The sequence below is a fragment of the Stigmatopora nigra genome, chromosome 5, assembly GCF_051989575.1.
Source record: "Stigmatopora nigra isolate UIUO_SnigA chromosome 5, RoL_Snig_1.1, whole genome shotgun sequence".
Classification (NCBI taxonomy): Eukaryota; Metazoa; Chordata; class Actinopteri; order Syngnathiformes; family Syngnathidae; genus Stigmatopora; species Stigmatopora nigra.
The window spans coordinates 3,539,231-3,566,867 of record NC_135512.1 but is presented as its reverse complement, the minus strand read 5'-3'; the positions used below and the strand labels follow the sequence as shown (position 1 = coordinate 3,566,867).

General features: G+C 36.5%; 1 protein-coding gene and 1 long non-coding RNA gene across 3 annotated transcripts in view; one reads left to right on the top strand and one right to left on the bottom strand.

Moving 5' to 3' along the window:
- The window catches only part of LOC144196363 (uncharacterized), a 39,315-nt gene extending 26,307 nt beyond the window's left edge, over positions 1 to 13,008 (bottom strand). Inside the window, exons 1-4 of one of the 2 annotated variants that reach the window (XR_013326247.1) lie at positions 12,970 to 13,008; positions 12,734 to 12,833; positions 10,614 to 10,671; positions 1,805 to 1,907 (exon numbers count right to left, since the gene is read on the bottom strand). This is a non-coding gene — a long non-coding RNA (uncharacterized LOC144196363). Of the gene's footprint in view, positions 1 to 1,804; positions 1,908 to 8,483; positions 8,701 to 10,613; positions 10,672 to 12,733; positions 12,834 to 12,969 lie in introns of those variants that run through there. The other variant, XR_013326248.1, reaches the window with a different exon arrangement.
- kita (KIT proto-oncogene, receptor tyrosine kinase a) lies at positions 198 to 27,322 on the top strand. The gene is made up of 21 exons (XM_077716451.1): positions 198 to 539; positions 4,418 to 4,672; positions 6,735 to 7,019; positions 8,012 to 8,151; positions 8,573 to 8,765; positions 9,396 to 9,585; positions 10,871 to 10,986; positions 11,397 to 11,511; positions 13,261 to 13,445; positions 16,671 to 16,777; positions 16,846 to 16,972; positions 18,173 to 18,277; positions 19,209 to 19,319; positions 19,402 to 19,543; positions 20,414 to 20,526; positions 20,604 to 20,734; positions 21,628 to 21,750; positions 23,111 to 23,222; positions 23,314 to 23,413; positions 23,999 to 24,104; positions 24,588 to 27,322. The coding sequence occupies exons 1-21, from the start codon at positions 485 to 487 to the stop codon at positions 24,810 to 24,812; spliced, it is 3,036 nt and encodes a 1,011-aa protein (XP_077572577.1). The 5' UTR covers positions 198 to 484; the 3' UTR covers positions 24,813 to 27,322.
- Positions 27,323 to 27,637: the final 315 nt, after the last annotated feature.

The following is a 27,637-nucleotide window of genomic DNA, read 5'->3' as shown; positions in this document are numbered from 1 at the left end:
CCGGATTTGTTTGGAGCAGTGAGGGAGTCTCTCTCTCTCTCTCTCTCTTCTCCCTCCCTCTCTTTCTCTCTCTCTCTCTCTCTCTCTCTTCTCCCTCCCTCTCTTTCTCTCTCTCTCTCTCTCTCTTCTCCCTCCCTCTCTTTCTCTCTCCCTCTGTCTCTCTTGCTCTCATTTAAGCGCTCACAAACCCACAACCATGTACACAGGCACACGCTCAAGAGCATTTCCACCCCACAGTGTCAGTCAGTCAGTCACGCACACCTGCTCGCCACGCAAGTTCCTGGCCTGGCAATGTCCACTGACTCTCCTCTGCGCTCTGGGAGCCTTTTGAGTGCAACTGTTCTTCTTCTTCATCATCATCATCATCATCTCTTTCCTCTCTTTCATCTACCACGGGAGTGGTCTTTCGTGGAGTAGCGGCGTTCCTACGCCATCGTCCACTTCTCGGCTTTCGTGCACAGTTTACACCCATGGAACTCTAACTATGGATTACCGCTGGATACTTCTGTTGATTGTCCTGCAAATCACCTTCCAAACAGGTACTTTTTCCCTCTTTTTCTTTTTAATTGTTTCTAAACTCCAACTTGTTGCATCTATTGACTTGAAAGTCCAGTTTGTGAATGTCTACTGTCACAATTGACATGCAAAGCAAGGGGACACCATTGGATACCAAACACGATGGATGCTTGCATTATTTAGACGGGTATAAAATGAAAAATAAATGGAAAAAAATATCCTCGAAAGCACACTGGGGTAGATTGTAGTGTTTAAACCTGCTGTATCATTGAGGAAAACCATTGGTTTATTTCAACAAACAAACAGCTGTTCTACTGCACATGAGTCAAATGTCAGTCTGACGTTATCAATTACAAGGAGTAATAAAGAAAACTATTGGATTAGCACACTTAAATTCTGTGAAACTGTTGTATATGGACACTTTTTTACATTTTATCTGGATTCAGACCATTTTATTTCTACTGATAATTAAGAGAGCTGAGAGGGGATTCTATAATACATAGGTTTATATGCAAGATATTTCCAGTACGATAAATATTGACCCTTTCTAAGGCAAGTTTCTACTTTTGGTAATAGTAAAAAAAATCTCAAAAAATGTAAAGAAAATTTTAAAAAATGTGGTGTACGCATATATTCCATGTTTTTCTGAATAATTAAAACGATAAATGAATCAAAACAAATCCAATACAAATAAAAACAAATAGATAATGGCCCCAAAAAACTTTCATTTCATAGTATTTAACTACAAATATTGGGTTTTAAAATTAATTTTTAATGGCAATGTTAATAGTAAAAAAATCTTTAAAAATGTAAAGAAAATTTTAAAAAATGTGGTGTACGCATATATTCCATGTTTTTCTGAATAATTAAAACGATAAATAAATCAAAACAAATCCAATACAAATAAAAACAAATAGATTATGGCCCCAAATAACTTTCAAAACTTTCATTCCATAGTATTTAACTACGAATATTGGGTTTTAAAACTCATTTTTCAATGACATTGATGCGGCTGGCAGTAAATATTAAAGCAAATCCAGTTTTTTTTTTAATACTCTTCAATAAGTAATACACTTTGAATTGTGACAGCCATTGTGTTATGAAGATGGAATGTAGTAAAATCCTGTTTTACGTTCATCACTTTGTCAATATTACGCAATTCACAATTCGAAGTCAAGCCAGCCAACTTTGCAGACTTCCGGCATTTTTTTGTGTTGTTTTTTGCACGGGCCGGCGCGGCTCCGCGGTTTTAGAATATCCGCAGGCCGACGCGTACGCTTAGGCTTACCTGTCATGTGATGCAATTGGGCGAAGACGTGAAGTTTCTCTTAAGATCATCAAATTCGTCTTATTTCAATTGGCCTCATCCAGTGAGAAAGTGTATGGCAGACCTGGAAAAATAAGGAGATGTGTTAGAGCACAGGTGTCAAAGTGGCGGCATGGGGGCCAAATCTGGCCCGCCACATCATTTTGTGTGGGCCGGGGAAGTAAATCTTGAGTGGCGACTTTCTGTTTTAGGATCAAATTCAAATCAAGAGTATAGATGTATATTAAATTTCCTGATTTTCCCCCTTTTAAATCAATCATTAAAAATTTTCATCCATTTTTGTCGGTTTTTAGTTCAAAAATCATTTTGTAAAATCCAAAATATATCAAAATCTTTTGTTTTCCACTTGATTTTGGCACAAAATTCAAGATACATTTGGTTTCCTTTCGCAATGAAAAAAAATGATTAATAATAATAAAAATGATTTTCCTTACTAAGAAAATAAATGTTATTTTTTAGGTCTATAAAAAACTGAATATTCAGGGATTTGAATCCAGTTATTAAAAAAAAAATCTAAATATTATATCTAAAATGGTCCGGCCCACATGAAACCGAGTTGACGTTATCTAGTTTGCACCTGGACTATTTGCTGTCCTATGATTATGAATATAATCCTAACATATGTTTATTGAATAAAGAGAAATGAATTTTAGTGAAAATGGATTCAGTTTTATTTCCCCATTTTTTTAAGATGCACGTGCTTGATCGTTAATGCATGTGTGGTCTTGAATATTGGCGCTTAGTGGCGAATTTATAGAAATTACAGAATTTTTTACTGGATCATTTTATAGAAATGGATACTAATACTACATGCAAGACTTGGACCGATATGCAAAAAAAAAAAAAAACACAAGAAAATGGACAAAAACTGAATATCCAACCTCCGTTTTGTGTAGCTTTTACGAATTGACAACAGTAAATATGTCGGAACGATAAAAAAGCTGATGAAACTTTCGCCAACTTTTGCAGCTTTTGGAAAATGAACAGAAACGGATGAATAAATCAGCTGGTAGGGTTTGGTTTCCAAATCCTAGACTGTTTTTTTTTTTTACCCTTCCAAAATAGTGGTGCAGTTCTGGCAAAACTTTGATGAAAAGCAGTGCATAGCCCAGGAAGTCAACTGACTTCCCTAAAGACAAACAGTCCTAGACTTTCCTGACAAACCACAAAAAGCCCTGACGATTAAAAACACACTGGCTTTTCTGTTTTTTGGGATTTTTTTGCAGTTACAATCATTTAAATAGCTAGGCCAGGATATGTAACATTTTCTTTTTGAATGTTTAAATAGAACAAACAGAAAAAAGCAAAAACAAATAAAAAGATAATTCTGTAGAACTGGTTTACATAAAAACAGTGAGTAAAGTCAATATTGGATATGGTCTAGTGTCCAGGTAGTTTTAATCTGTTTATAAAACATCATTTTGCGCCATGTGGCAGTGTTGTTACAACAAAAAAACTGCATTATTGTCATGGATATGGGTGCCAATTTTGTTATGTTTGCGTCAGTTATTACAGTTTTAAGTTTGAGTATTGCGCGGGAATAAGTTTGTTTTGAATTTGTAGACTTAAAATGATTTTTTTTAGTGAACTTGGACTTTTTAGGTATGTGAAATTTGTTACAAAAAACAGTAATGCTTTCCTCTACAAGACAATATCGGTAAAATGGTGGGTAGCATTTCCTTTTCGGAGAAATGTTAAAGAGTTCAAATAATCTGACGGGACAATGTGAGTTGAAGAGAAATTTGATAAATCTGTCGCTAATAAACCTTTAACTCTCAGGAGACTTTTATTAAAGGCATCATGTCACGGGTTGTATTTATGTAGCAGACTCAGTGTTATGAAAATGAGGCAACTTTTGGCTGAATGTTGCAGATTTTGTTTTGCACCCAAAAATGACAAACATTCTCATTAATCATCTTTTATTATACGTTATAATTTGACACTTTTCGGCTATAATTACAAAGTATTCCTTCCGTGCAATGGCAAATCTGGTTATTACCAAAACAGCCAGGTATGAACAGACTGTTTTTTTTACTGTAACAGTTACAGCACAGGTGTCAAAGTGGCAGCCCGGGGGCCAAATCTGGCCCGCCGCATCATTTTGTGTGGCCCGGGAAAGTCAATCATGAGTGCCGACTTTTTATTTTAGGATCAAATTAAAATTAAGAGTATAGATGTACAATATATTTCCTGATTTCCCCCTTTTAAATCAATAATTGTAATTTTTAATCCATTTTTTGTGTTTTTAGTTCAAAAACCATTTTGTAAAATCTAAAAATATTTTTTTTAAAAGCTATTGTTTTAGATCTATAAAAAACTGGATATTTTTGTGTTGTTAGTTCAAAAAACATTTTGTAAAAATCTAAAAATATATCAAAATATTTTCTGTTTTCCACATTAATATGGAACATAATGATTAAAAGAGATTTTCCCCTACTAATAAAAAAAAAGCTCAAATAAACACTTTTTTAGATCTATAAAAAAAATAATATTTAGGGCTGTTGATTTACTTCTTTGAATCCAATTTTTAAAACAATATCTAAATATTATATCTAAAATGTTTCAATCTTTCAGGCCGAACCGAGCCCAGCATCACACCAGCAGGACCCCACTTGGTTATCCCACTCCATGCGCCTTTTAACCTGCACTGCCAGGGCGAGAAGGAGATGCAGTGGCACCGGGAAGAACGGCCTAAGGTGCGGGGAGAGCAACGGACGGAAGGCGCCTCCATTTTATACGTGCCCCGCGCTCTGCCCGTCCACATGGGCCGCTACATCTGCCTGGAGAGGACGAGTGGCAGGCAAACGTCCATCTATGTCTTCGTCAATGGTAGTTGCATACTTAAATGATTATTTTATTGTACGAATTGGATTGGAACAAAACGACTATAAGGCGCACCCTCAATGAATGATACATTTTAATGTATTTCCATGTATAAGGCGCACCCTCAACGAATGACACATTTGAATGTATTTTCCATATATAAGGCGCACCCTCAACGAATGACACATTTGATTGTTTTTTTCCATATATAAGGCGCACCGCATTATAAGGCGCACCCTCAACGAATGACACATTTGAATGTATTTTCCATATATAAGGCGCACCCTCAACGAATGACACATTTGATTGTTTTTCCATATATAAGGCGCACCGCATTATAAGGCGCACCCTCAACGAATGACATATTTGAATGTATTTTCCATATATAAGGCGCACCGCATTATAAGGCGCAGCCTCAACGTATGACACATTTTAATGTTTTTTCCATATATAAGGCGCACCCTCAACGAATGACACCTTTTAATGTTTTTTCCATATATAAGGCGCACCCTCAACGAATGACACATTTTAAAGTTTTTTCCATATATAAGGCGCACCCTCAACGAATGACACCTTTTAATGTTTTTTTTCCATATATAAGGCGCACCCTCAACAAATGACACCTTTTAATGTTTTTCCATATATAAGGCGCACCCTCAACGAATTACACATTTGAATGTTTTTCCATATATAAGGCGCACCCTTTACGAATGACACATTTCAATGTTTTTTTTCCATATATAAGGCGCACTGCATTATAAGGCGCCCTTTCTATTTTGAAGAAAATGTAAGACTTTTAAGTGCGCCTTATAGTCGTGAAAATACGGTATACAATTTTGATTTGCAATTATCCCAAGTGTAATTCATTTAATATATAAGATGGAAGTTCTTGAGAATGAGGGTTCAGTCCCCTGGTGGGTTCAGACCTACCTAAGTGATGTTTATGTGGTCTCCCCAGGCCTGTGTGGGGTTTTTCCGGGTACTCCGGTTTCTTCCCACATCCCCAAAACATTGCCCCTAGTTATGAGTGTGAGCCTAAATGGTTATTTTTTTGTTTGTGTCCTGCAAGCTTTGAAAAACAAGAGGTGCGGAAAATAAATACAAATATTTTTTTGTTGGAAAATGACAGGTTTGAAAGAGTACAGATAAAAGTGTAGGTGTACTTGCGTCATGGCCTCATGCAACTCGAGTGCCTGCTTAACTGTTTTGGCCAGCACGTTTCCCTGGCTTGCTGCCATTGCTGCAGGATAATACCATGTGCCGCTGTGTCCCATCAGAACACTTCTTCTCGCGGGCAAAAAACACAAAGGCACTTTTTTATCCAGGAGGTCAAAGGAAACCACAATTGGGAATACAGTTCTTTCTTCTAGATAATATTAGGCTTTTTGTATATATTTAAAAAGAGTTTGGTTTCTTCATCAGTAGATAAAACAATCGGGCCATTGCTACTACACTTGTAAATCCTGGACATCTGATCGAATTCGAAGAAAAGCATAAGATTTCAAATAGTCTTCAGGCAATAAAAAAAAGTATCTATTTGAACATTTTCACCCAAAAAAAATCAGGATATATAAACCTATAACCCTAAAACAGATGAATTTTCAATGACCGGAGAGAGTTTTCTGAATCTCTATCTGACTAAAAGCCCTAGGCAGATTAGATTGACATGGCAACACGTTGAGCCAATCATGTGATAGCAGGCACAAAAAAATAAAATGCAGAATGAACGGGTATACCAGGGTTTAGTGGGTTCAGGTTTTCATTCCAACCCATCAATAGGATACCTTTTCACCAATCTGTTGTCCTACAAATGCAGTCAGTGTATTTTCGAAGGTTTTCCCTATTTCTGCAAAAAAACTCATTGGTTAAACTGTCTTTGTTCGACCAGTTAGAACCAAAACCGGAACTCTTTCCTATATAAAAGTATAAACCATACAGTAGTCCGTTATTAACTAACCTATCTAAATTGGAATTGTCCAAACAAGTGAGAAAATCAACTAGCACAGCAACCTCTCACTCCTCCATTTCCTTTCACTCAAAGCTTTTGTATTATTATTTTTTTTGCCAGATCCTGACAACCCTTTCAGAAAATCGATGGTGTTCAAAATTCTCACCCGCGTGGGCGACACTGTTTCCATCCCCTGCCTCGCAACCGATCCAAACCTGTCCGACCTGCACTTGGAGACGTGCTCCGGCTCGGCCCTACCTCCCGGCCTACGCCTCACCGCCAGCCTGGAGCAAGGCGTGGTGGTCCGAGACGCACAAAAGGCCTATGAAGGTTGCTACGTGTGCGCTGGCACGCTACATGGGCGGCGGGTACGCTCGCACGACTACCATCTTACCGTCAAGCCAGGTAAAGGAGGCTGTGTACTGAAAATGTAATTTTAAAGTAGAGCCTGCATTCAACCAATCATTAGCATGAATGGGTTCTCTACCGCCCCAGTAGGCCATTGTGATAATAATCTGAAGGGATTACGATACTATATGACAATAAATGGTTGATTTATGCTAAATTCATGTTTCAGAAAAAAACAGATTTATTAGGCCTTATATTGCTTTTTTTAAGGACTCAAAGACCAATCTAAAATACTTTTTTTGAGCTTTTACCATGAACCTTTAGCAGTACATGGTTGTGTGTGGAACACAGCAAAAGTCCCATGATGAATATATTTATAGCAAGTACTGATTAATAGTTTCATAAAAATTCGACCTGGAAAAGCGAGTATTTAAAAAAACTGTTTAATGGTAAAAGAGTTTTAAATATCTAAATTAAGGGTGTCAGACTTGGGTTGGTTCGCAGGGCGCTTTAACGTCAATTAGATTTCATGTGGGATGGACCATTTTAGATATAATATTTAGATTTTTTATTTTATAAATGGATTAAAAGAACTGGATTTAAAAGCCCTGAATATTCATCTTTTTATAGATCTAAAACAATGTTTACTTTAGCTTTTGTGAGATGATTAAACTGATTTTTGAACTAAAATCTGAAAAAATGGATTAAAAAATGACATTTATCTATTTAAAAGGGGGAAAATCACGAAGTTTAAAATACATCTGTACTAAAACAGAAACTCGGTACTCATGATTGACTTTCCCGGGCCACACAAAATGTTGCGGCGGGCCAGATTTGGCCCCCGGGCCACCACTTTGACACCAATTATCTAAATGACTCAAATTGGGCTTGGTCTTCTTGTACATCAATCTTGAGTCAGAGTGTAGATGTGTTACTGTTAAGAGTAGAGCTATTTTCAGATAAAGTTAAAGTAAAAGATTGAAAATATTAACCTTCACCTAAAGTTTCCATGTCAATTTCTAAAAAAAATATCATTGCTCCCGTCTTAGTCCCCACGGCACCTCCCGTCATTGAGATGCAAGCACCCGAGCGAGTCCTCCTCACCCTGAAGGAGGATCTGGCACTTACCTGCAACACGACTAATGTCAACGGCGATATCAAACTCAAGTGGGTCACCCCGCCTGGCTCGGTGAGGCATTTTTGCATTCTACTACCATTCTCTATATCTTTAGTGGGCGTTTTTATCCAGAGAAAATACTCCAACCGACAAATATAGTATACCAATACTGTTTTTTAAACAGCACATGCAGTAATTTCCTTACAAATATAGTTTAATGTATAAATACCAAAGTAGACCTTTAATTTCCCATACTGCTCATCAATGACAATAGTCAATAGGGATTTTTCAAAATGATAGCCTAGTCCTTGCATGTTTTGATTTTTGTGTATACCCTCAAAGAACACATTTCTACACTTCTTGTATAAGAAGTCAAACTTAAGGATCTAGACTTTTGTGTGCTACGTTACGTGTGTTTATTTGCCTTGTATGCGTGTGGTGAGGATAGCCGTGCAGACGGGGTTAATCTGTAGAGATCTCTGGGCGTTGACAGGGTGCCGTCTGGTATCCACAGCAACCAGTAAAGGTTGACACTGCGTCTCATATCCGGGCGGAACACTTCGACCACATGCGCAGCGCCACTCTTCGACTGACCACCGCGGGGAGGCGGGACAGCGGACGCTACCGTTGTGAGGCCGAGAACGAAAAGGGCGTTAGCGTGCGCTCTGTGTGGCTCGACGTCTACGGTGAGTTAGTAGAAGCCAAAGCGTCATTGGGGGTACAGTGTTCCCTCGCTAATTCGCGGTTTAGCTACCGTGGACTCAGAGCTTTGCGGATTTTTTGGGAAAAAATAAAAAATACAAATATTACATTGAGACAACATATTTTACAGTTTTTTTTGTTATAACATGAATTTCACACTCTTTACCCGTATTCTATATTGTGTACTGTATACAGTGGGGTAAAAAAATTAAAAAAAAATTTAAAAATACAAAAAAAAAAAAAATATATATATATATATATATATATATATATATATATATATATATATATATATATATATATATATATATATATATATATATATATATATATATATATTTATATATATATATATATATATATATATTGGAATTGAATTAAAATGAAGCATTTGGGGGGAATCCCTACTTCGCGGAAATTCACTTATCGCGGGTGGTTCCGGTCCCCATTAACCGCGATAACCGAGGGAACACTGTATTGCAAATTCTGCCCACCCCCCCAAAAAATAGACGGATATTAATTGACGAATCATTGCCAAGGCAGAATTTGTGCTATTTTTCGTTAAAGAAAAGCCAATACGTAGCTACATAAAATGATTATCGTCTCTCCTTCAGATAAAGGATTCCTTAATGTGACATCAACCAGCAACAGGACTATCCATGTACGCTCTGGGGATAGTTTATCCCTGGTAGTCGAGTTGTGGGCTTACCCCAAGCCGCATACCTTCTCCTGGAGCTTCATGGGCCAACGGTTGAAGAACAACAGCGATCATGTGATCACTACACAGCGCACGCACGACTACAGGTGCGAAAAACTCCCCACTCAACTTGCAGTGGTGGAATTTAGCATGGAGTTGCCCGCAAGCCTTGCGGCTCCGTGACAAATACGAAGCAGAGAAGTTGGCCTCGGGATGTTTGATCCTAAAAACGCTTTGGCCGTTATAATGCGCGCAAAGTAAACTTTCAAGTGTTTGCATTGTTACTCTTAAGCGCTAGGGGGAAAGTTATGTTTTAATGTCATACCTCAGGGGTAGAATTGTTAATTATTGTATTTTCACGACTATAAGGTGCACTTCAAAGTCTTGGAATTTTCTCCAAAATAGACAGGGCGCCTTATAATCCAGTGCGCCTTATATATGGAGAAAAAATTGAAATGTATCATTCATTGAGGGTGAGTGCACCTTATAATCCAGTGCGCCTTATATATGGGAAAAAAATAGAATGTTTCATTCCTTGAGGGTGCGATTTATAATCCAGTGCGCCTTATATATGAGAAAAAAATAGAATTTTTCATTCCTTGGGGGTGCGCCTCATAATCCAGTGCGCCTTATATATGGGAAAAAATAGAATGTTTCATTCCTTGAGGGTGCGCCTTATAATCCAGTGTGCCTTACAGTTGTGAAAATACGGAAATATGACGGGTAAAAAGGATGGTGCATCAAACTTAACAAAATGAATTAAAAATTTTAATGGGACACAAAATGGCGAGTTAGGAAAAAAATATCTATTGTCGTTTGATTTTTTTAGTCTAGTCTAAAAAAAATTTGACCTTGGTCTTAGTTTTTTGGGGGTAGTTTGTATGTAATGGCATCAAAATAGCCAAAATTAATCAAAACTTTATTTTGAATTGTTGTGGCAAAATAATGAGTTAGGAAAAAAAATATTTTTTCTATTCTATTCTCATTTTTTCATAAAACTTGGTTTTAATTTTTTTGGGGGTAGTTTGTATGTAATGGTATCTACCATTAGCTTCATACTCTTGGATTGCAAATTTTTAAAAAAAAATCATTACATCTTTACAAACAACCGCATGTTTTTTTCTCGCATACTTACTTTTTGCGTGGCCCTCAAATATGGAAAAACGACGTCATAGTCCGATATATTTTTCAACCTGAAAAAGAGAGAAGACGAGAAAAGTGAGAACCATCCCATGCAAAAAAACAGCAATATTATTTTCTTGGACAATCACAATGCAATGTAATTCAAAAAATGTGCTTTAATCATCTTGAAATACTTCATGTTAAAACAAAATGTTATTTTTTTTTTTTTCTGATTTTACATAACTATACCGTCTTTCCACTGGTGTTCAGGTACAGCAGCGAACTGAGGTTAGTTCGACTGAAGATGTCAGAAGGTGGCGTGTACATGTTTAAAGCTGCAAATCGCGATGCCTCAATGAATGAGACGTTCGCCATCTTTGTGACCAGTGAGTAATTATTTTTAATCAGGTGTAGTGAACCTATGGCTCGGGAGCCATATGTGGCTCTTTTGATGAGTGTATATGGCTTTCTGCCTTTTTAAAATCATATTTTTTCTTCATTAGACTCTTCTGCATGCATCTTCACATTGATTAGCAACAGTAAAATCATGTTCTCAAAAGAATTCAGCCTTTTTTTTACTTTTAAAGTGGTGAAATGAATAATAAATGCTCATATTTTCATGTATTTGGACTTTTAAATTCTGAGTATGACTCTCAAAGGAATAATGTTTGAAAATATGAATTGTTTATGGCTCTTTTCGTCAAAAAAAGGCTCCTGAGCCTTGTTTTAAATGAAAAGTCATATCGATTTTGGGCATTTTAAACCATGTTTTATTTTTTTGTTGTTTTTTTTTTAGCTAAACCAGAGATTGTGTCACATGAGGGTCCAGTAGATGGGCAAGTTCGCTGTGTAGCAGAAGGATTTCCTGCACCCAAGATAACTTGGTACTACTGTGAGCAGCCCTATATCAGGTTAGTGCCAAATAGTCAACATGATGTATCTTTGAAGTTCTTGTGAAGTTTTTAAGTTATTAAGGTAATGATATTCATTATTCAACCCTGAAAATATTTGTGTCAATTTGTTTGAAATTCATTTAGTAATTTTGTTGACTGTTCTACTGTAGATCAAAAGGTAAATTTGGATATCATTAAATGAGAGCTAATTCATTATTTCACCTCAGGAAACTATTTAAACAGATTAAAACATGGTTTAAATATTTTTTTTACTGGATGAGCAATATAATTGAGGTATTATTTTGGGTTTTTAATCGTTATTTTTAGCAGAGTTGATTTTTAATTGCTGTTTTTAAACAGTTTTTTAATATATTTTTAATTTGGAAGGGACCTAATAATTAGTTTTTGGATTTTTTGAAAAATTAGTTTGTTTATTTCATTTGGATTTTTTTTTTGGGATGGAATTAAATGAGCTGGTAAGCAAAACACAAATATAAATAATATAAATATTTATTACCATCCTTGCTTTAGTTAATCATGAATTATTTGTTATTTTTGTATTGTTATGTGTTCTGATTTACTTTTAAAGATGTAAAAAAAAAAAAAAACACAAGGAAGAGTTTCTTGAGTGGTTTTTTTTTGCACGTTTGCTTTTTTTAAAACAAATATTTGGAGCCACTAAGCATCATTTTTGGGACAAATGTGAAACATTGTTATTGCATTTGGTACTGATCAGCTTTGAAAAGGTCACCCTGAATCGTGTAGTATTTTGCAACCCCAAAAAAATAATACTAAGGATTTAGAGCACTGCTTGACAACCTTTCATCAAAAAATTCCTGATCAGAAACGCAAAGATCGGAGTTGACCTCCAAACCAAAACATGTCCTGTGGTGAAATACTGTCAAAAAAAAAATGGAGCCTGACATTGATTTTATACGCATCATTACCAATCAAACCACTACAAGCACCTGCTTATTATGGATGGAGTGTCCACTGAAAGGTTAAAATATAAAAATATGATAAAAATAATAAATATAATGAATCATGCACTGATTTTTATCAAAAACACACGTTAGCAGCACAGATCCAATGTAAAAATGAATATCTCATTACGAAACAGTAGCATTAATTAACATCATATTTTCTATCATATAGTGAAAAGATCTGGATCGAATGACTTTATTTTCTTAATACAATTATAATGAGATTTAATGCTTTTGTACCGATTTTCCATCCTTACCTGTATTCAAGTGCAGAAACATGATCGTGTTAGTTAATTCGCATCCTTCATCAGGTAATACAATAGAGTTAGAACTGCATTATCTGGCATTGCACGAGCACTGAATTAGGGAAAAAAAGAGAAAAAGAGATCATAAAATTAGCGATCATAAATTCTACATCATTGATAGACATAATACAGCTAAATCAGCAGTATTTGGGAAAAATCAGTGTTTAACGGTACTACAAAATACATACCCCGCATTGTAAGAGCGCTACGATAGCATTAGCTCGGCTATCATAGCAGGTGTGCTAATTACGTCAATAAACAATGGCCCTCACGTGTTAACCCTTAGCTGCCCACAAAGGTGCCTGACTAAAATAACAATGTTTATGGATGTCCAACCACGGGGAAGTTCGAAATCAACATGCTTACGTCTGGAGAACTAAGAACTAGTTTGCTGATCGCACAAAAAAGTCCTGTCAACAACAGCTAATCCTACCCCTCCCAAAAAGAAAATTTAAAATCTCTTCTTTGTTTACTCTTAGGTGCTCTCAGCAGGTGAATGCCACCCAAGAAGAGACAGACATTATCACCATCACGTTGTTCAGCCCAATGTTTGGCAAAACTGAGGTGGAAAGTCGGGTGAACATCAGTCGAGGACGTTTCAGTACGCTGGAGTGTGTGGCTACAGTAGAGGGAGAACAAGCCTACACTCTTTTCTCAATTTCTGGTGAGCCACAACATAAAGTATGCACATATGCACTACTATCTACTGTCTTCCCTCGTCATATCGCGGCCTCAACTTTCGCGGATTCACTACATCGTGGTTTTTCTGGTATTTATAGTCATACACACGATTATTGGTGAAAATGTAGGAACCTAAACTATATATACAGGAGATGCAAAGAAAAAAAATGAAGACAAAATTGGAGAAATCCATTTATCATAATTTACTTTTACAGTAATCTCTCGATTATTGCATATTCACTTATTCATTGCTCTGTGATTGTTTTCCCAATATGAATTATTTAAAAACATATTGTATATATTTTTTACGATTATGAGAAACAAACATGCACACCAACAACCATACAAAACCAAATACAACCATCTTTGTTACATTTCTCTCTTTGGCAGAAATAATTAAGCCATTATAATTTCCCATGACTTAATATTAGTATTGCACAATATCTCCTTGCCTTTCATCTTTCTTTTGATGTTCCTTAAGATGTTTAATTACCTTAAATTGTCTTGTTTTTACACTTGTGGTTAGACTATTTATGCTTTTAGCATTGCTGTATTACAGGATCGGGATAGTGCATACCATAGCAAATTTCATTGAATGCCATTGTGTCTGGAAAGACACACCCAAAGGCATTTAGACATACCTTCCATGGGTGTGTATTAACCTTCAATTAAAGAGCATTTTGCGGTGCAGCATTTACAACCATAGTGAGTCATTCTTATTGGTTACTGATTACGACAGGTCGCTTGATATCAAAGGTGGTTCGCGGGCCGCTATAACATCAACTCGATTTCATGTGGGGCAGAGCATTTTAGATATATTTAGATATTTTTTATTTTATAAATGGATTGAAAGAACTGGATTAAAAGCCCTAAATATTCAGTTTTTTATAGATCTAAAACAATGTTTATCTGAGCTTTTTTTTTAGTAAGGGATAATCTCATTTAATCATTACGTTCCATATTAAAGTGTAAACCAGAAAATATTTGTATATATTTTTAGATTTTACACAATGATTTTTGAACTAAAAACTGAAAAAATGATTAAAAAAATAACAATTATTGATTTAATGGGGAAAATCAGGAAATTTTATATACATCTAAAATCTTTATTTTAGTTTTATCCTAAAACAGAAAGTCAGCACTCATGATTTACTTGCACGGGCCGCACAAAATGATCCGATGGGCCAGATTTGGCCCCCGGGCCGCCACTTTGACACATGTGCTCTAAATAATTTAAAAAATAATAATAATAATAATCAAACTGCTTTCCCATGCAACTCTTTCAATCCCATTCACAGGCATAGATGTCCAATCCATTTTGAAGTAGAATTGAAACAAGGGTTAATTGGCCCAATGGCTCAGTCGAAACAAATGCGATAAAAACAAATCTCTATTTTTAAATGTCTAATACAGTCTTTTGAAAACCTCAGCAATTTTAATTCATTTTTTTTCCAAACGCCAAAGTGATTTGGAATTTTTACAGCTGTGGCGAGTCAGTTGAATGTATTCGATCCCCCTTCCGTGCCTGCCTTGGCCTTATTGTTTGCTCCTCTGTCCATTGGCGTGTAATAAGCTCTTTATAGAGTTAAGGAGCTTTCTCCCCACTTAAAATCGGAGAATGCAGAGTCTGCAGGAACAAATCCACCAGTAAACCCGTCAGTGGTTTTTAAATCTCTACGTGAGTTCCACAACACCTCCAAACCCTCGGCCAAGACCAAGGGTGTCAGACTCGGGTTGGTTGGCGGGCCATTTTTGATATAATATTTAGATTTTTTTTATAAACGGATTAAAAGAATTTAAAATCCCCGAATATTCAGTTTTTTATAGATCTAAAACAATGTTTATTTTAGCTTTTTTATATATATTTTTTTAGATTTTTGAACTGAAAACAGAAAAATATTGATTAAAAAATGACAATTATTGATTTACAGAGGGGAAATCAGGAAATTTAATATACATCTATACTAGGGGTGTCAGATATAGATCTAAAACAATGTTTATTTTAGCTGTTTTTAAATATATTTTTAGATTTTACAAAATGATTTTTGACCTAAAACATTCAAAATGGATTAAAAAATTACAATTATTGATTTAAAAGGGGGTAATCAGGAAATTTAATATATATCTATACTTTTTATTTAAATTTAATCCAAAAACAGAAATTCGGCACCCATGATCTACTTTCCCGGGCCAAATTTGGCCCCCACGCCACCACTTTGACACATTTGGCCTAAACCTACTACCTGCCCGACTTGCAAAAATCATCACCCTACCCACTACCCTGCATAATGCCTTACTCCAACCTCAGCTAATTGCTCTACTGTAAATTTGGGAGGCAGGGCAGGGGGGAGGCATTATGGCAGATGGGAAAGCCGTTATGACACCACATGGATTTGCAGTTAGAGTCATAAAGTAAACAATGGACTCTAGCTAATTCCTATCTTATCAGACCAATCATGTCTCTCTTAGCGACTGTTTACCAAGCAGTTTCTGCCAGACAAGCACTGAAAAATCTGAAAATCCATGCCTAGATTGTGCTTTTAGTCAATATTTTGACAGGGTTTTGTCGTTGTTGTTGTTGTGCTTATGTACTGTATGTATCTATGATATTGTTACAGGTGCCGCAAGGTGACCTTTTATGCATTTAATTTAATTTGTTTTATGAATTTAACTTTGAATCTAAATTCAATGGCAGTGAAAGATGAGTTGTCAAGAGCCAGTCTTCCCAGTTTAAATGAGTTTGGCGTCTATCGTTGTTATTGGCAGGCTTAAATGCTCTTAAAATATGAAATGGAAAAAAATCCACTTTTATGTTATTGAAGGCAATATTTTAACATATGTGGATATTCTTATTGACTTGGGTTTGGAATTTTATGATTTGGCAATTTATTTACTCATGTTTGTGGATTAGATTCAGGTTTTTTATGAAATAATAGGCAATTAGGTAGAATCCACCTCATAATTATGAAATTACAGGTTTTAGTTGAATTTTTAAAAAAAATGTACGGTCATATTTTAACATATTTGGACATTCTTATTGACTTGGGTTGGGAATTTTAAGATTTGGCAATTTATTTAGTCATGTTTGTGGATTAAAATCAGGTTTTTATGAAATGTAGTGTAATAGATTGGACATCCATTGATTTTCCTGTAGAAAAATTGAAGATATTAATTATGATTTGTGTTTTTATTATTTTTTTCTCCACAGAGAGAACCATTCCCCACGATCTGTTCACCCCACTGCTGATTGGCTCGGTTACAGCGGCTTCCCTTCTATGCCTGGTCTTAATCTTGCTCTTTTACAAGTACCTGCAGGTATTATCATAGGCCTTTATTAACGTATCATTTGATACTTTTCTTAAACTTTTGTTTTTTTCCCCCAGAAACCCAAATACCAGGTGCAATGGAAGGTCATTGAAGGAATCCATGGTAACAACTATGTGTACATTGACCCAACCCAGCTACCCTACGATCACCAATGGGAATTTCCCAGAAACAACCTTCGTTTTGGTGAGCTATTCACTCTCTTGGCGTATTGGTGTAGAAGTTTTTTAACACCCGTCTGTGGCACGAGTCTGGGTGTCATTTTTTTTTGACAAGCCCCCCACAGAAAATATTTTTTATGTGTGTGTGAAGGGGGAGTAGCAAAGAGGAAAATATGGAGGCATGTTGAAAATTATAGCAGTTTAAGTCCTTCACTGCTATTGGTTGAGGTAGTGGGCCAATCACTGTGAGGTCCATCATTTAAAATTGATTGGAAGTTTGTCACTTTTTATGTCGTCCAATCACTTTAAATCTGATTCGCTCTCGATCAGGGATGCTAAGAAATCTTATTTTGATTGTGAATTAGTCAACTATAAACAGATCGTATTTACTTTAATGTAAAAGTATACAGTAAAAAATTGCTGTAAATGTGCATTGAACAAAAATTAATCAGGAAAATTTGGTCTGTGAATAAATATTTTTTGATAGTTTTCCAAAGCAAATATAGATAATCATACATTTTCATATTTCACATTTAACATTTAACGGACGTTTGGTCGCCCGGATGTTTGGTCGCCCGGACGTTTGGTCACCCGGGTGAATATAATTTTGAGATTTAATTTCAACAGTAGATATTTAGATATTAAACTCTCTCTCATGTATATAATTTTGAGAGCTGGTTTCTACAGTAAACTCTCTGTCATGTTGTCAAACGTCCGGCGACCAAACGTCCGAGTGCCGGCTTATATGCGCATAAATTCGACTTGACATGCACGAAGCTCCAGACGAAACGTCATAAAGCAAAACAATGCAGTTGTTATGGTCATTTATTTCAAAATAGAGAAAAGTTCAACTGATAAGACGCTAACAAAATTTATTTGGACGTCTATGAATGAAATTCAAGGGAAAAAAAAAACATATCATGCATAAAACGTGGAAAAAAACTCACTTGTGCTTACCATTGCACAACAATGACAAAAACCCAACCTGCCACACCGCAAACATTATATTGTTGACATACCCTGGGTGTTGTTTTTTTAATTTTTTTTTATTTAAGCGAGCTCCTCCAACAGGATCCTACACGTCCTGGTGCTTGAGCACACAGCCCGGGGGCTCAACTGGTGTTGTCCCAGTAATAGTGGCGGGGCGCCAATTGAAGGGAGAAGAAGGGAGGGGGAAAGGGTGGACAAGCAAGGGGGAATAAGATCTTTCTTTGTCTTCCTGCAGGGAAGACGCTCGGTTCCGGCGCCTTTGGAAAAGTGGTGGAAGCCACGGCGTATGGACTCTCCAAGGCTGACTCGGTCAACACGGTGGCGGTCAAGATGCTCAAATGTATGTTAAAAGGGTGCTAAAGTCGAGCTGCTGTGTGCATTTTAAATGACTGCCGGGGGGCTTTGAGTCAGACATCACATGTACTCCATTAGAACAGAGACAAGCTTATCGGGATGATAAAATCAGTAAAAACTGAGTCAGGAAAAAATACATGGGATGGATCGTAAATTGTATAGGGTGTTATACTCGGGTTGGTTCGCGGGCCGTGTTGATGTCAACTTGATTCCACGTGGGCTGGACCATTTTAGATATAATATTTAGATTTTTTTTAAATAAATGGATTAAAAGAACTGGATTAAAAGTCCTGGATATTCAGTTTTTGTAGATCTAAAACAGTGTTTATTTTAGCTTTTTTTAAAATATATGTTTAGATTTTACTAAATGATTTTTGAACTAAAAACAGAAAAAAATGCATTAAAAATGATAATTATTGATTTAAAAGGGGGAAAATCAGGAAATGTAATATACATCTATACTCTTCATTTCAATTTGATCCTAAAACAGAAAGTCAACTCGATTTTGTGTGGGTTGGACCATTTTAGATATAATTATTTATATTTTTGTATAAATTGATTAAAATAACTGGATTAAACGGTCTGAATATTCAGTTTTTTATAGATCTAAAACAATGTTTATTTTAGCTTTTTTTAGATATATTTTTAGATTTTACAAAATTATTTTTAAACTAAAAACAGAAAAAAATGCATTAAAAATGACAATTAATGATTTAAAAGGGGGAACATCAGGAAATTTAATATGAATTATTAATCTTCATTTCAATTTGATCCTAAAACACAAAGTCGACACTCATCATTTACTTTCCCGGGCCACACAAAATGATGCGGCGGGCCAGATTTGGCCCCCAGGCCACCACTTTGACACGTGTTTTAGTAGCTCTGTATAATATTTTTTTTCTCATTTTTTTCCATAGCGAGCGCTCACTCCACTGAAAAAGAGGCCTTAATGTCTGAACTTAAGGTTCTCAGCTATCTTGGAAACCACATGAACATCGTTAACCTGTTGGGAGCCTGCACCGTGGGAGGTAGCGTCGTCTCTGAATGTTTAGGATGAGTCTTGTCCTCTCCCCTGATATCAGGCCATGACGGGTTTGTCTGTTTCTGCAGGCCCAGTCTTGGTGATTACAGAATATTGCTGCTTCGGCGACCTCCTCAACTTTTTACGGAGGAAGAGAGAGTCTTTTTTCTTCCCCAAGATGGAAGAAGATTGCTATTATCGCAATGTGCTGTCGCAGAAAGGCATTGTGGGGTCAGTTGATTGAAATGCTCCTAATTTAGATTAGATTAAATAGTATTTTCCTACAAAATTTGGACACTCTGATGAATTTTAAGGGTTTTTGTGGTTTGTAGTTTTGTGGAGACTGTGAAATAAATAAGAGTATTTACATATAAAGTACTACTCTACTTACAAAATGTTAAAGTTCTGAAACCAATTAATTTGGTAAGTAGAGGTAGAACTGTACGGTCTGTTTAGATTAGATTAGATTAAATTTTATTCATTTGTGTGTCTTCACACTTTTCCTACAAAATTGGGACACTCGGATGAATTTTAATTTTAGATATAATATTTAGATGTATATGGATTAAAAAAAACAGATTAAAAGCCTTGAATATTCTAAAAAAAATGTCTATTTTAGTTTTTTTAAATTTTACAAAATGATTTTTGAACTAAAAACACAAAAATTGATTAAAAAATGACAATTATTGATTTAAAAGGGGGAATATCAGGACATTTAATATACATCTATACTCTTCATTTTAACTTGATCCTAAAACAGAAAGTCAGCACTCATCATTGACTTTCCCGGGCCACACAAAATGATGCGGCGGGCCAGATTTGGCCCCCGGGCCGCCACTTTGACACACATGTAATGTAGTTGGTAATTTTATGGGGACCGTAGAACAAAAAAGAGTATTTACATTTAAATGTTCAATTTACAAAACAGTTCTGGAACCAAATTAATTTGGTAAGTCGAGGTACGACTGTACGATCTACAAAATCTGAATTGCATTTGTGAAGCCCTGGAATGCGTCAAAGGACAGTTTACTACCCAGAACTTGCGTAGGAGGAGGCGTGTTGAAACGCCCGTTCTCAGACTGCTCCTTTCTATCTTCACAGCGACAGCTTGAATGGCTACATGAGCATGAGGCCTTCTGCCACTGGCAAACCGCCTTCGTCCTCATCTTCGTCATCCACGACCACGGTAGAGAAGAGAAGTTCTTTCCGTAAAGGCAAGTTGGACAGTCATAAAATTTCCTTTTTCATTTTTTTTGACGAAACTTTCATTTTTATCGATTATTTTTATCAGGTGGCTCCTACGGAGAAGAAGATGACGAAGGGGAAATGTTCGACGACGACGGCCTGTCGCTGGATACCGAAGATCTTCTTAGCTTTTCCTACCAAGTGGCCAAAGGAATGGAATTTTTGGCTTCCAAGAACGTGAGTTATCTCGTCCCTCCATTTTGAATGTCGTTAACTGGTCAACTGTCAAAATAGGAGAAGACCAATACTGATTACTAGTTTATCAACAGGTAGAATTCCCATCTGGTTGAAAAGGGAAAGTGGCAGACATTGAATATTGGTTAATTTGCATTATTTGACGAAAAAAAAAACATTAAGCTTTTTCTTTAAGTGTGAATATTTCTGCAGGTTAAGACTGCAGTACTGCTTATATATGAATAAAATAAGGTTTTCTTTTCTAGTTTTGTCATCTAAAAATGAGTATATTGATTTTTCATAAATTCTTTCAATTTTTTTTCAATTTTTCCATTTGTTTTTCAATTTTTCCATTTGTTTTTCAATTTTTTTTGTTCAATTTTTTCCATTTTTTTGTTCAATTTTTTCCAGTTTTTTGATTTTTTTTCAATTTTTTTCTTATTTTTTTTCTTAATATATTTGAAAAACGTAAATGTACCCTTTAATAACCCACTGCATAAGTTTTATAGAACTCCATTTGGAATTTGCTTTTCTAAACTCCTAAACATGAATTCCCATCATTTTGCCAAGCTACATTTTTGTGGAAGAACAAAACCCAATATCCCCTGCATTATTTATTTTATTTGACTAAATACTCCATATCATTCCAAGTTTCTTTTGGAAGGCTTTATGTTTCACGACCTTTGATGGATGAATGGATGGATGATTCATCCGATTTGTGACCTCACACAAAGCACATCGACAAAGCGTGTCCCAAAACATGTCTTCACACAACGTTTGAAATTGATTTACTTCTCCACATCAAGTGCCATCTTGAAAAAAAGTAAAAATATGCAACATTCAGCTTATGTCATGCATAAATCATATCTCTTTGGTCTTTTTTTTTCTTTACATAGTGCATCCACAGAGACCTGGCGGCCAGAAACATTCTACTCACTCAAGGGCGAGTGGCAAAGATCTGTGATTTTGGCTTGGCCCGAGACATCACTACCGACTCCAACTATGTGGTCAAAGGCAACGTGAGTGATTTACCCAAAAAAAATATGCTATCGCACATGATAATCCTAATTAATCAACACAGTCTAATTTTTTCAATGTCAAATCTTAAACAGGCATTACAAAAGCAACAATAATAGCATTAAACCTGATAAAAACGTGCTATCTTACACTGGTTTACAATTTATTTTTTATAACATTCCAACTTAGAGATAAAATGGCTTAATAGGGGTTAACCCACATCAAAAAGAGCTGGCTCTAGAGGTGAATGTGTAGTTCTCTACAAAAAGACTAAGCACATACCTGGACCTCAATACTAATTAAAATTCCTTTCGGCCAATCATCTTAAAGCATGGCTGTTAGTCTAATAAAATTGCCATCACAATGCTGTTTTAAACTGTCCTTCGTGTCATTTATCTTCAACATACACAAGGGACTAAAAATGAAAATGACAATCTTTCATATTTACCGTATTTTCACGACTAAACGGAGCATTGTATTTTTAGCCGCAGTGTCAGTAAGGAGTGCTATTTCTGTATTTTACACACACAAAGAATGCACCGTTTTTATAGACGCAGCCAGGTATATATCAGCTTAAACATACTACTACACCAACACGCTAAAAACACATTTTTAAAAAAGGATCCGAAGCAAAACTGAGTTCGGTTGTACTTTATTTAGCCATTTTACAATGTACTCACGTCATTATCACCCACAAATCCATCAAAGTCCTCATTTTCTGTGTCCAAATTGAACAATTGTACATCGAAGACGCTGAGTTTAATACGTTCGTCCAGGCAGCCACAATCCATTCGCAAATATTAGCTAGCTGGTAGCTAGCGTAACTTTTCCAATGCTGCTTTCCATGCTTTGTCAAGCTGTGTTGATGTTGATGTATACAGGCCACAATCCATTGGGTGTATTGACAAAAGAAGTATACATCCCAGCAGTCACTGCGCAGTACTTTTTCTACGAGAAAATAGTAGAGTCGGTGTACCCTATCACCTGATTTATTTGATTTCATTGTGATAACAATTTTAGTATTGGTCCATATATAAGGCTCACTGGATTATAAGGCACCCTGTCTATTTTGGAGAAAATTTAAGACTTTTATGTGCGCCTTATAGTCGTGAAAATACGGTACCTATATATATATATATATATATATATATATATATATATATATATATATATATGTTCATTAACATGAATATGAATGTGTTCATTAATATGTGGTGTCTCCAATGTAGCAGTTGGCTTAAGAGAGCAGTAGTTTTAATGTCAAAAATACCAGAAACTATTGTTAGAAAGCTCTTTGCAACTGTTTGTATAACCAACTCTCGGATCCTAGATAATAAACAAAAAAAAAAACTGTCAACTCAGGCCCGGCTGCCGGTCAAGTGGATGTCCCCGGAGAGCATCTTTGAATGCGTGTACACATTCGAGAGTGACGTGTGGTCGTATGGCATCCTGCTTTGGGAAATCTTCTCCTTGGGTATGTGAATCCATCCTTTTCAAGTATTTTTTATATTTTTTTCTCCTCGTTTTTCTGACTCTCTTCTGACCAAAGAAATACTTCCACGCAGGAAACAGCCCTTATCCCGGAATGCCCGTGGATGCCAAGTTCTACAAGATGATTAAAGAAGGCTACAGGCTGGACTCCCCTGAGTTTGCACCTTGTGAAATGTAAGATTTGAAAGGAAGTGTTTGGGTGTTTATTTTTTATTTTTTTTAAAGGTGTCAGTCGCGTTGTGTAGTAAAAAGTGCGATTTTTATGACGGCCCACGCTCATACTGTTTCACTGGCATACAACTACTTCTAGGATCTTTTACTCTACTCCACTGTTGTCAAAGTGGCGGCCCGCGGGCTAAATTTGGCCCGCCGCATCATTTTTTGCGGCCCAAGAAAGTCAATCATCAGTGCTGACTTTCTGTTTTAGGATCAAATTTAAATGAAGAGTATAGATCTATATTATATTTAATGATTTTCCTCTTTTAAATCAATAATTGTCATTTTTTAACCATTTTTTTCTGTTTTTAGTTCAAAAATCATTTCATAAAATCTAAAAATATATTTAAGAAAAGGTAAAATAAACATTGTTTTAGATCTATAAAAAAAATTGAATATTCAGGGCTTTTAATCCAGTTCTTTTAATCTATTTATACAAAAAAAAATTGAAATATTATACCTAACATGGTCCGGCCCATGTGAAATCAAGTTGACGTTAAAGTGGCCCGCAAACCAACCCGAGTCTGACACCCTTGTTCTTAGGTATCAGATCATGCGGTCTTGCTGGGAGCCTGACCCCATCCAGAGACCCCCCTTCAGGAAGGTGGTCGAGAGAATTGAACAGCAGCTGTCGGACGCCACCAAACACGTAAGTGCCAGACTTGGGTTGCCAAGTTACCTATAATATATAATAATTGGTATATTTGAAGGCGCTTTACAGTGTAACATAAACAAAAAAACCTTCAACAAATAACCGCAACTCAAAAAAAAAATCCCAGTTCTATCTTTTGAATGGTTAGCATGTTAGTCGGCCTCACAGTTCTGGGGTCCAGGGTTCGATCTACCCTGAGGAATTTGCATGATATCCCTGGCTTGTGTGGGTTTTCTCCGGGTACTAAAAAACATGCTTGTTTTGAACACTAAATTTAATCTAAGTTTGAGCGTAAATGCTTGTCTGTCCTCCGATTGGCTGGCCACCACCAGTTCAGGGTGTCCCCTGCCTGGTGCTTGTAGTTAGCTGGGCTTGGCTCCAGCACCCCCGGTTTGGAAAAAAAAAATTTATTATTTTTTTTTTTTAAATTTTTTGTATACAAGAATTTACTCCAAACTAATAAAAACACTACATTTCCAGATCTATCTGAACTTCAGTTCCCGTCTCATGATACCGCATAGACCCAACGCCACGGCGACCACCGGCGAGGAACAGGACGCCGACACCGATGACGACGAAGAGAGCAGAATCTTCAACGCGGCTTTACAGCTCAGCTCAAACGGCGACAGCGCTCCGACGCAGCCCTTACTAATCCACCACCAGGTCTTCCTGGAGGACACCGGCATGGGGGTCCAACGGGTGTGAGGCCCCGTCACCCCTACAGCCACTTAGAAGAAGTGCCTCTCATGTTCTGCTACTACAAGCTAAACAAAAACACTGCCAGCCCACTTCCCCATTTCCTTCCAAAGACTGCTACTGCTGTGATAAAAAAACTAAACACAAAAAAAGACAGACAACCCCCCCCTCCCTACTCCTCCAGACAGGACATAAAAAAGAACATTTTGTAACTAAACTCTTTCAAGGAGAACAACAAAAACAACAATAATTCACTCCCACTTGCTTAACTCATAAGCAAATTGGCCACCACCCTCCCAGTTCAAGCGGATTGGTCGCCTAAATTCACATTCACAGCAGACATTCGAGTTAAAAATTGATTACCGTATTTTCACGACTATACTGCGCATCGTATTTTTAGCCGCAGTGTCAGTAACTTGTGCTATTTCTGTATTTTACACACACAAAGGATGCACTGTTTTTATAGATGCAGCTAGGCAAATAGTCGCTAGCTAGTAGCTAGTGTTACTATTCCAACGCTGTCTTCCATGTTTCGTAAAGTTGTGTTGATGCCGATCACCAGGAAACAATCCATTGGGTGTATTGACAAAAGAACTATATATCCCAGTAGTCACTGCACACTACTTTTTCTACTGGAAAATAGTACAGTGTACCCTATCCACTGATTTATTTGATTTTATCGTGATAACAATTTTAGTATTGGTCCATATATAAAGCGCACTGGATTATAAGGCACCCTGTGTATTTTGGAGAAAATTTAAGACTTTTATGTGCGCCTTATAGTCGTGAAAATACGGTATTTCAGCCATCTTTGAATTTTTCTCATATTTTTCACCCAATTTTCACTTCCCATTTCTTCCTGGGAAGCAAACAAAAGCACACTCGAGGCACTTCAATTCATTCCGTCTATCCACCTATTTTGGTCCATAGATAAGGCGCACTGGATTATAAGGCGCCCTGTCTATTTTGGAGAAAAATTAAGACTTTTATGTGCGCCTTATAGTCGTAAAAATACGGTATTTCAGCCGTTTTCTCATATTTTTCACCCACTTTTCACGTCCTTTAATCCGGGGAAAGCAAACAAAAGCACACTCAAGGCACTTCAATTCATTCCGCCTATCCCATCATGCAGCTTGTTTATTTTTTAATTGTCAGTATTACGTATTTTAAATGAAGGTGATTTTTTTCTTCCTTTCAGGGTCCAATTTTTTTCAAACGGAGTTACTGGGACACTGGTTTTTATAAGCTATTATTAAGACATCCTGATCCGCTTTTTTGAGGAGATTTCCAATCGTTACGCCGCAATAACGGAGGACGTGGTACGCTAGTTTCTTTAGTGTGTCGATCATTTTCTGGGGACGAGGCTTTGGAGAAGAAAAAAAACTATATTTCATTTTTCTCCTCGTTGTTTACATGGTACTGCCATTTCAGAGATTTTTGGGTTTTTTCTGTTGGGCAACAAAATAGCTGACTTGCCATTCAATGGACTGGAAAGCAGACGTGGAGTTGGTTGTATTGTTCCTTAGCCACGTGTTATTTTTCCCTATTCTCTCGTTTTTTTGGTGTCCAGATGTTCACGTTTCCTTCGTTCCCACCGGGTTAATGTCCTGTTTGTACATATGAACATACTTGACTGTATGTTTGTGATCGAAAGAGTATGTGTGTTTCTCTGAATGACAAAAAAATAAGAATTTAATTATTATGAAGTCGTTTTTGGACATGCGTTTACATGACAATGACATTTTTTGTTTATCTTACACAAAAAAATCGACATTGTCAAATATTTAAGAGCAAATACCTACTCAAAGAATATTGAAAATTTGCTTTATGAGTGTTACATTAATTCAATGATGGCGATACACTTAAATTAAATAAAACGGATGTTTATTTAAGATTAGAAGTAGTTATCGTACTTTTAAATGGCTTGTGGTTTTGATTTTTTTTATTATTATTACTTTTTGGACTACTGTCCTTTTACGTGAATTTATACTATGATGACTTAGTCCTTTAATTCTTGCAAGATTATTTTATGCATTTTATCGTCGCAAAAAACATCCAAAAATGTTTTGATATGATTTAAAATTTTGAGGTCATATAAATCGAGTTAAAATATGTTCACGTTCTAATAGGCTGAAATGTTTTTTTTCTAAGCCACGATTTAATTAAAAGTTAACATATGAGATATTTGAGAACTCCTTTTTAAAATACCCTTTAAATATTTCAACATCGGCAACTACAGGCCCGGAGGACACATTACAACATTCCTCCCCATGGTCGCCGTCATGTAAACGCACCCAAAAAACCTGCTTTCTCATCTCCATTTGTGTAAATATACAATTTCCTGTGCATATACTGTAAAGTCATATCAATAAGCGACCATTTTAATGAAGACGCGGTACACATAGTATAAGGAAAATATTCTTCTGGGTATAGTTTTCTGTGCCTGTACCATACACACTATGGGAAATATGGAGTTGAACCACTTATCATCTGTACTCGGACGTTTGGTCGACCGGACGTTTGGTCGCCCGGACGTTTGGTCGACCGGACGTTTGGTCGCCCGGACGTTTGACAACATGACAAAGAGTTTACTGTTGAAATCCGCTCTCAAAATTATATTCATGAGAAAGAGTTTAATATCTAAATATCTACTGTTGAAACCAGCTCTCAAAATTAGATTCACCCGGGGCGACCAAACACCCGGGCGACCAAACGTCCGGGCGACCAAACGTCCGGGCGACCAAACGTCCGGGCGACCAAACGTGCCCGCGACCAAACCTGCCCGCGACCAAACGTCCCCGCGACCAAACATCCGGGTGACCAAAAGTCCAGGC

What these genes read in the sequence shown, in the direction of transcription:
- kita (XM_077716451.1), top strand. Translation starts at nt 485, where the DNA reads ATGGATTACCGCTGGATACTTCTGTTGATTGTCCTGCAAATCACCTTC. An exon ending in CACTCTTTTCTCAATTTCTG is followed by an intron (nt 13,446 to 16,670) that starts GTGAGCCACAAC and finishes TTTTCTCCACAG; the next exon opens with AGAGAACCATTCCCCACGAT. An exon ending in GAGTTTGCACCTTGTGAAAT is followed by an intron (nt 23,414 to 23,998) that starts GTAAGATTTGAA and finishes CCTTGTTCTTAG; the next exon opens with GTATCAGATCATGCGGTCTT.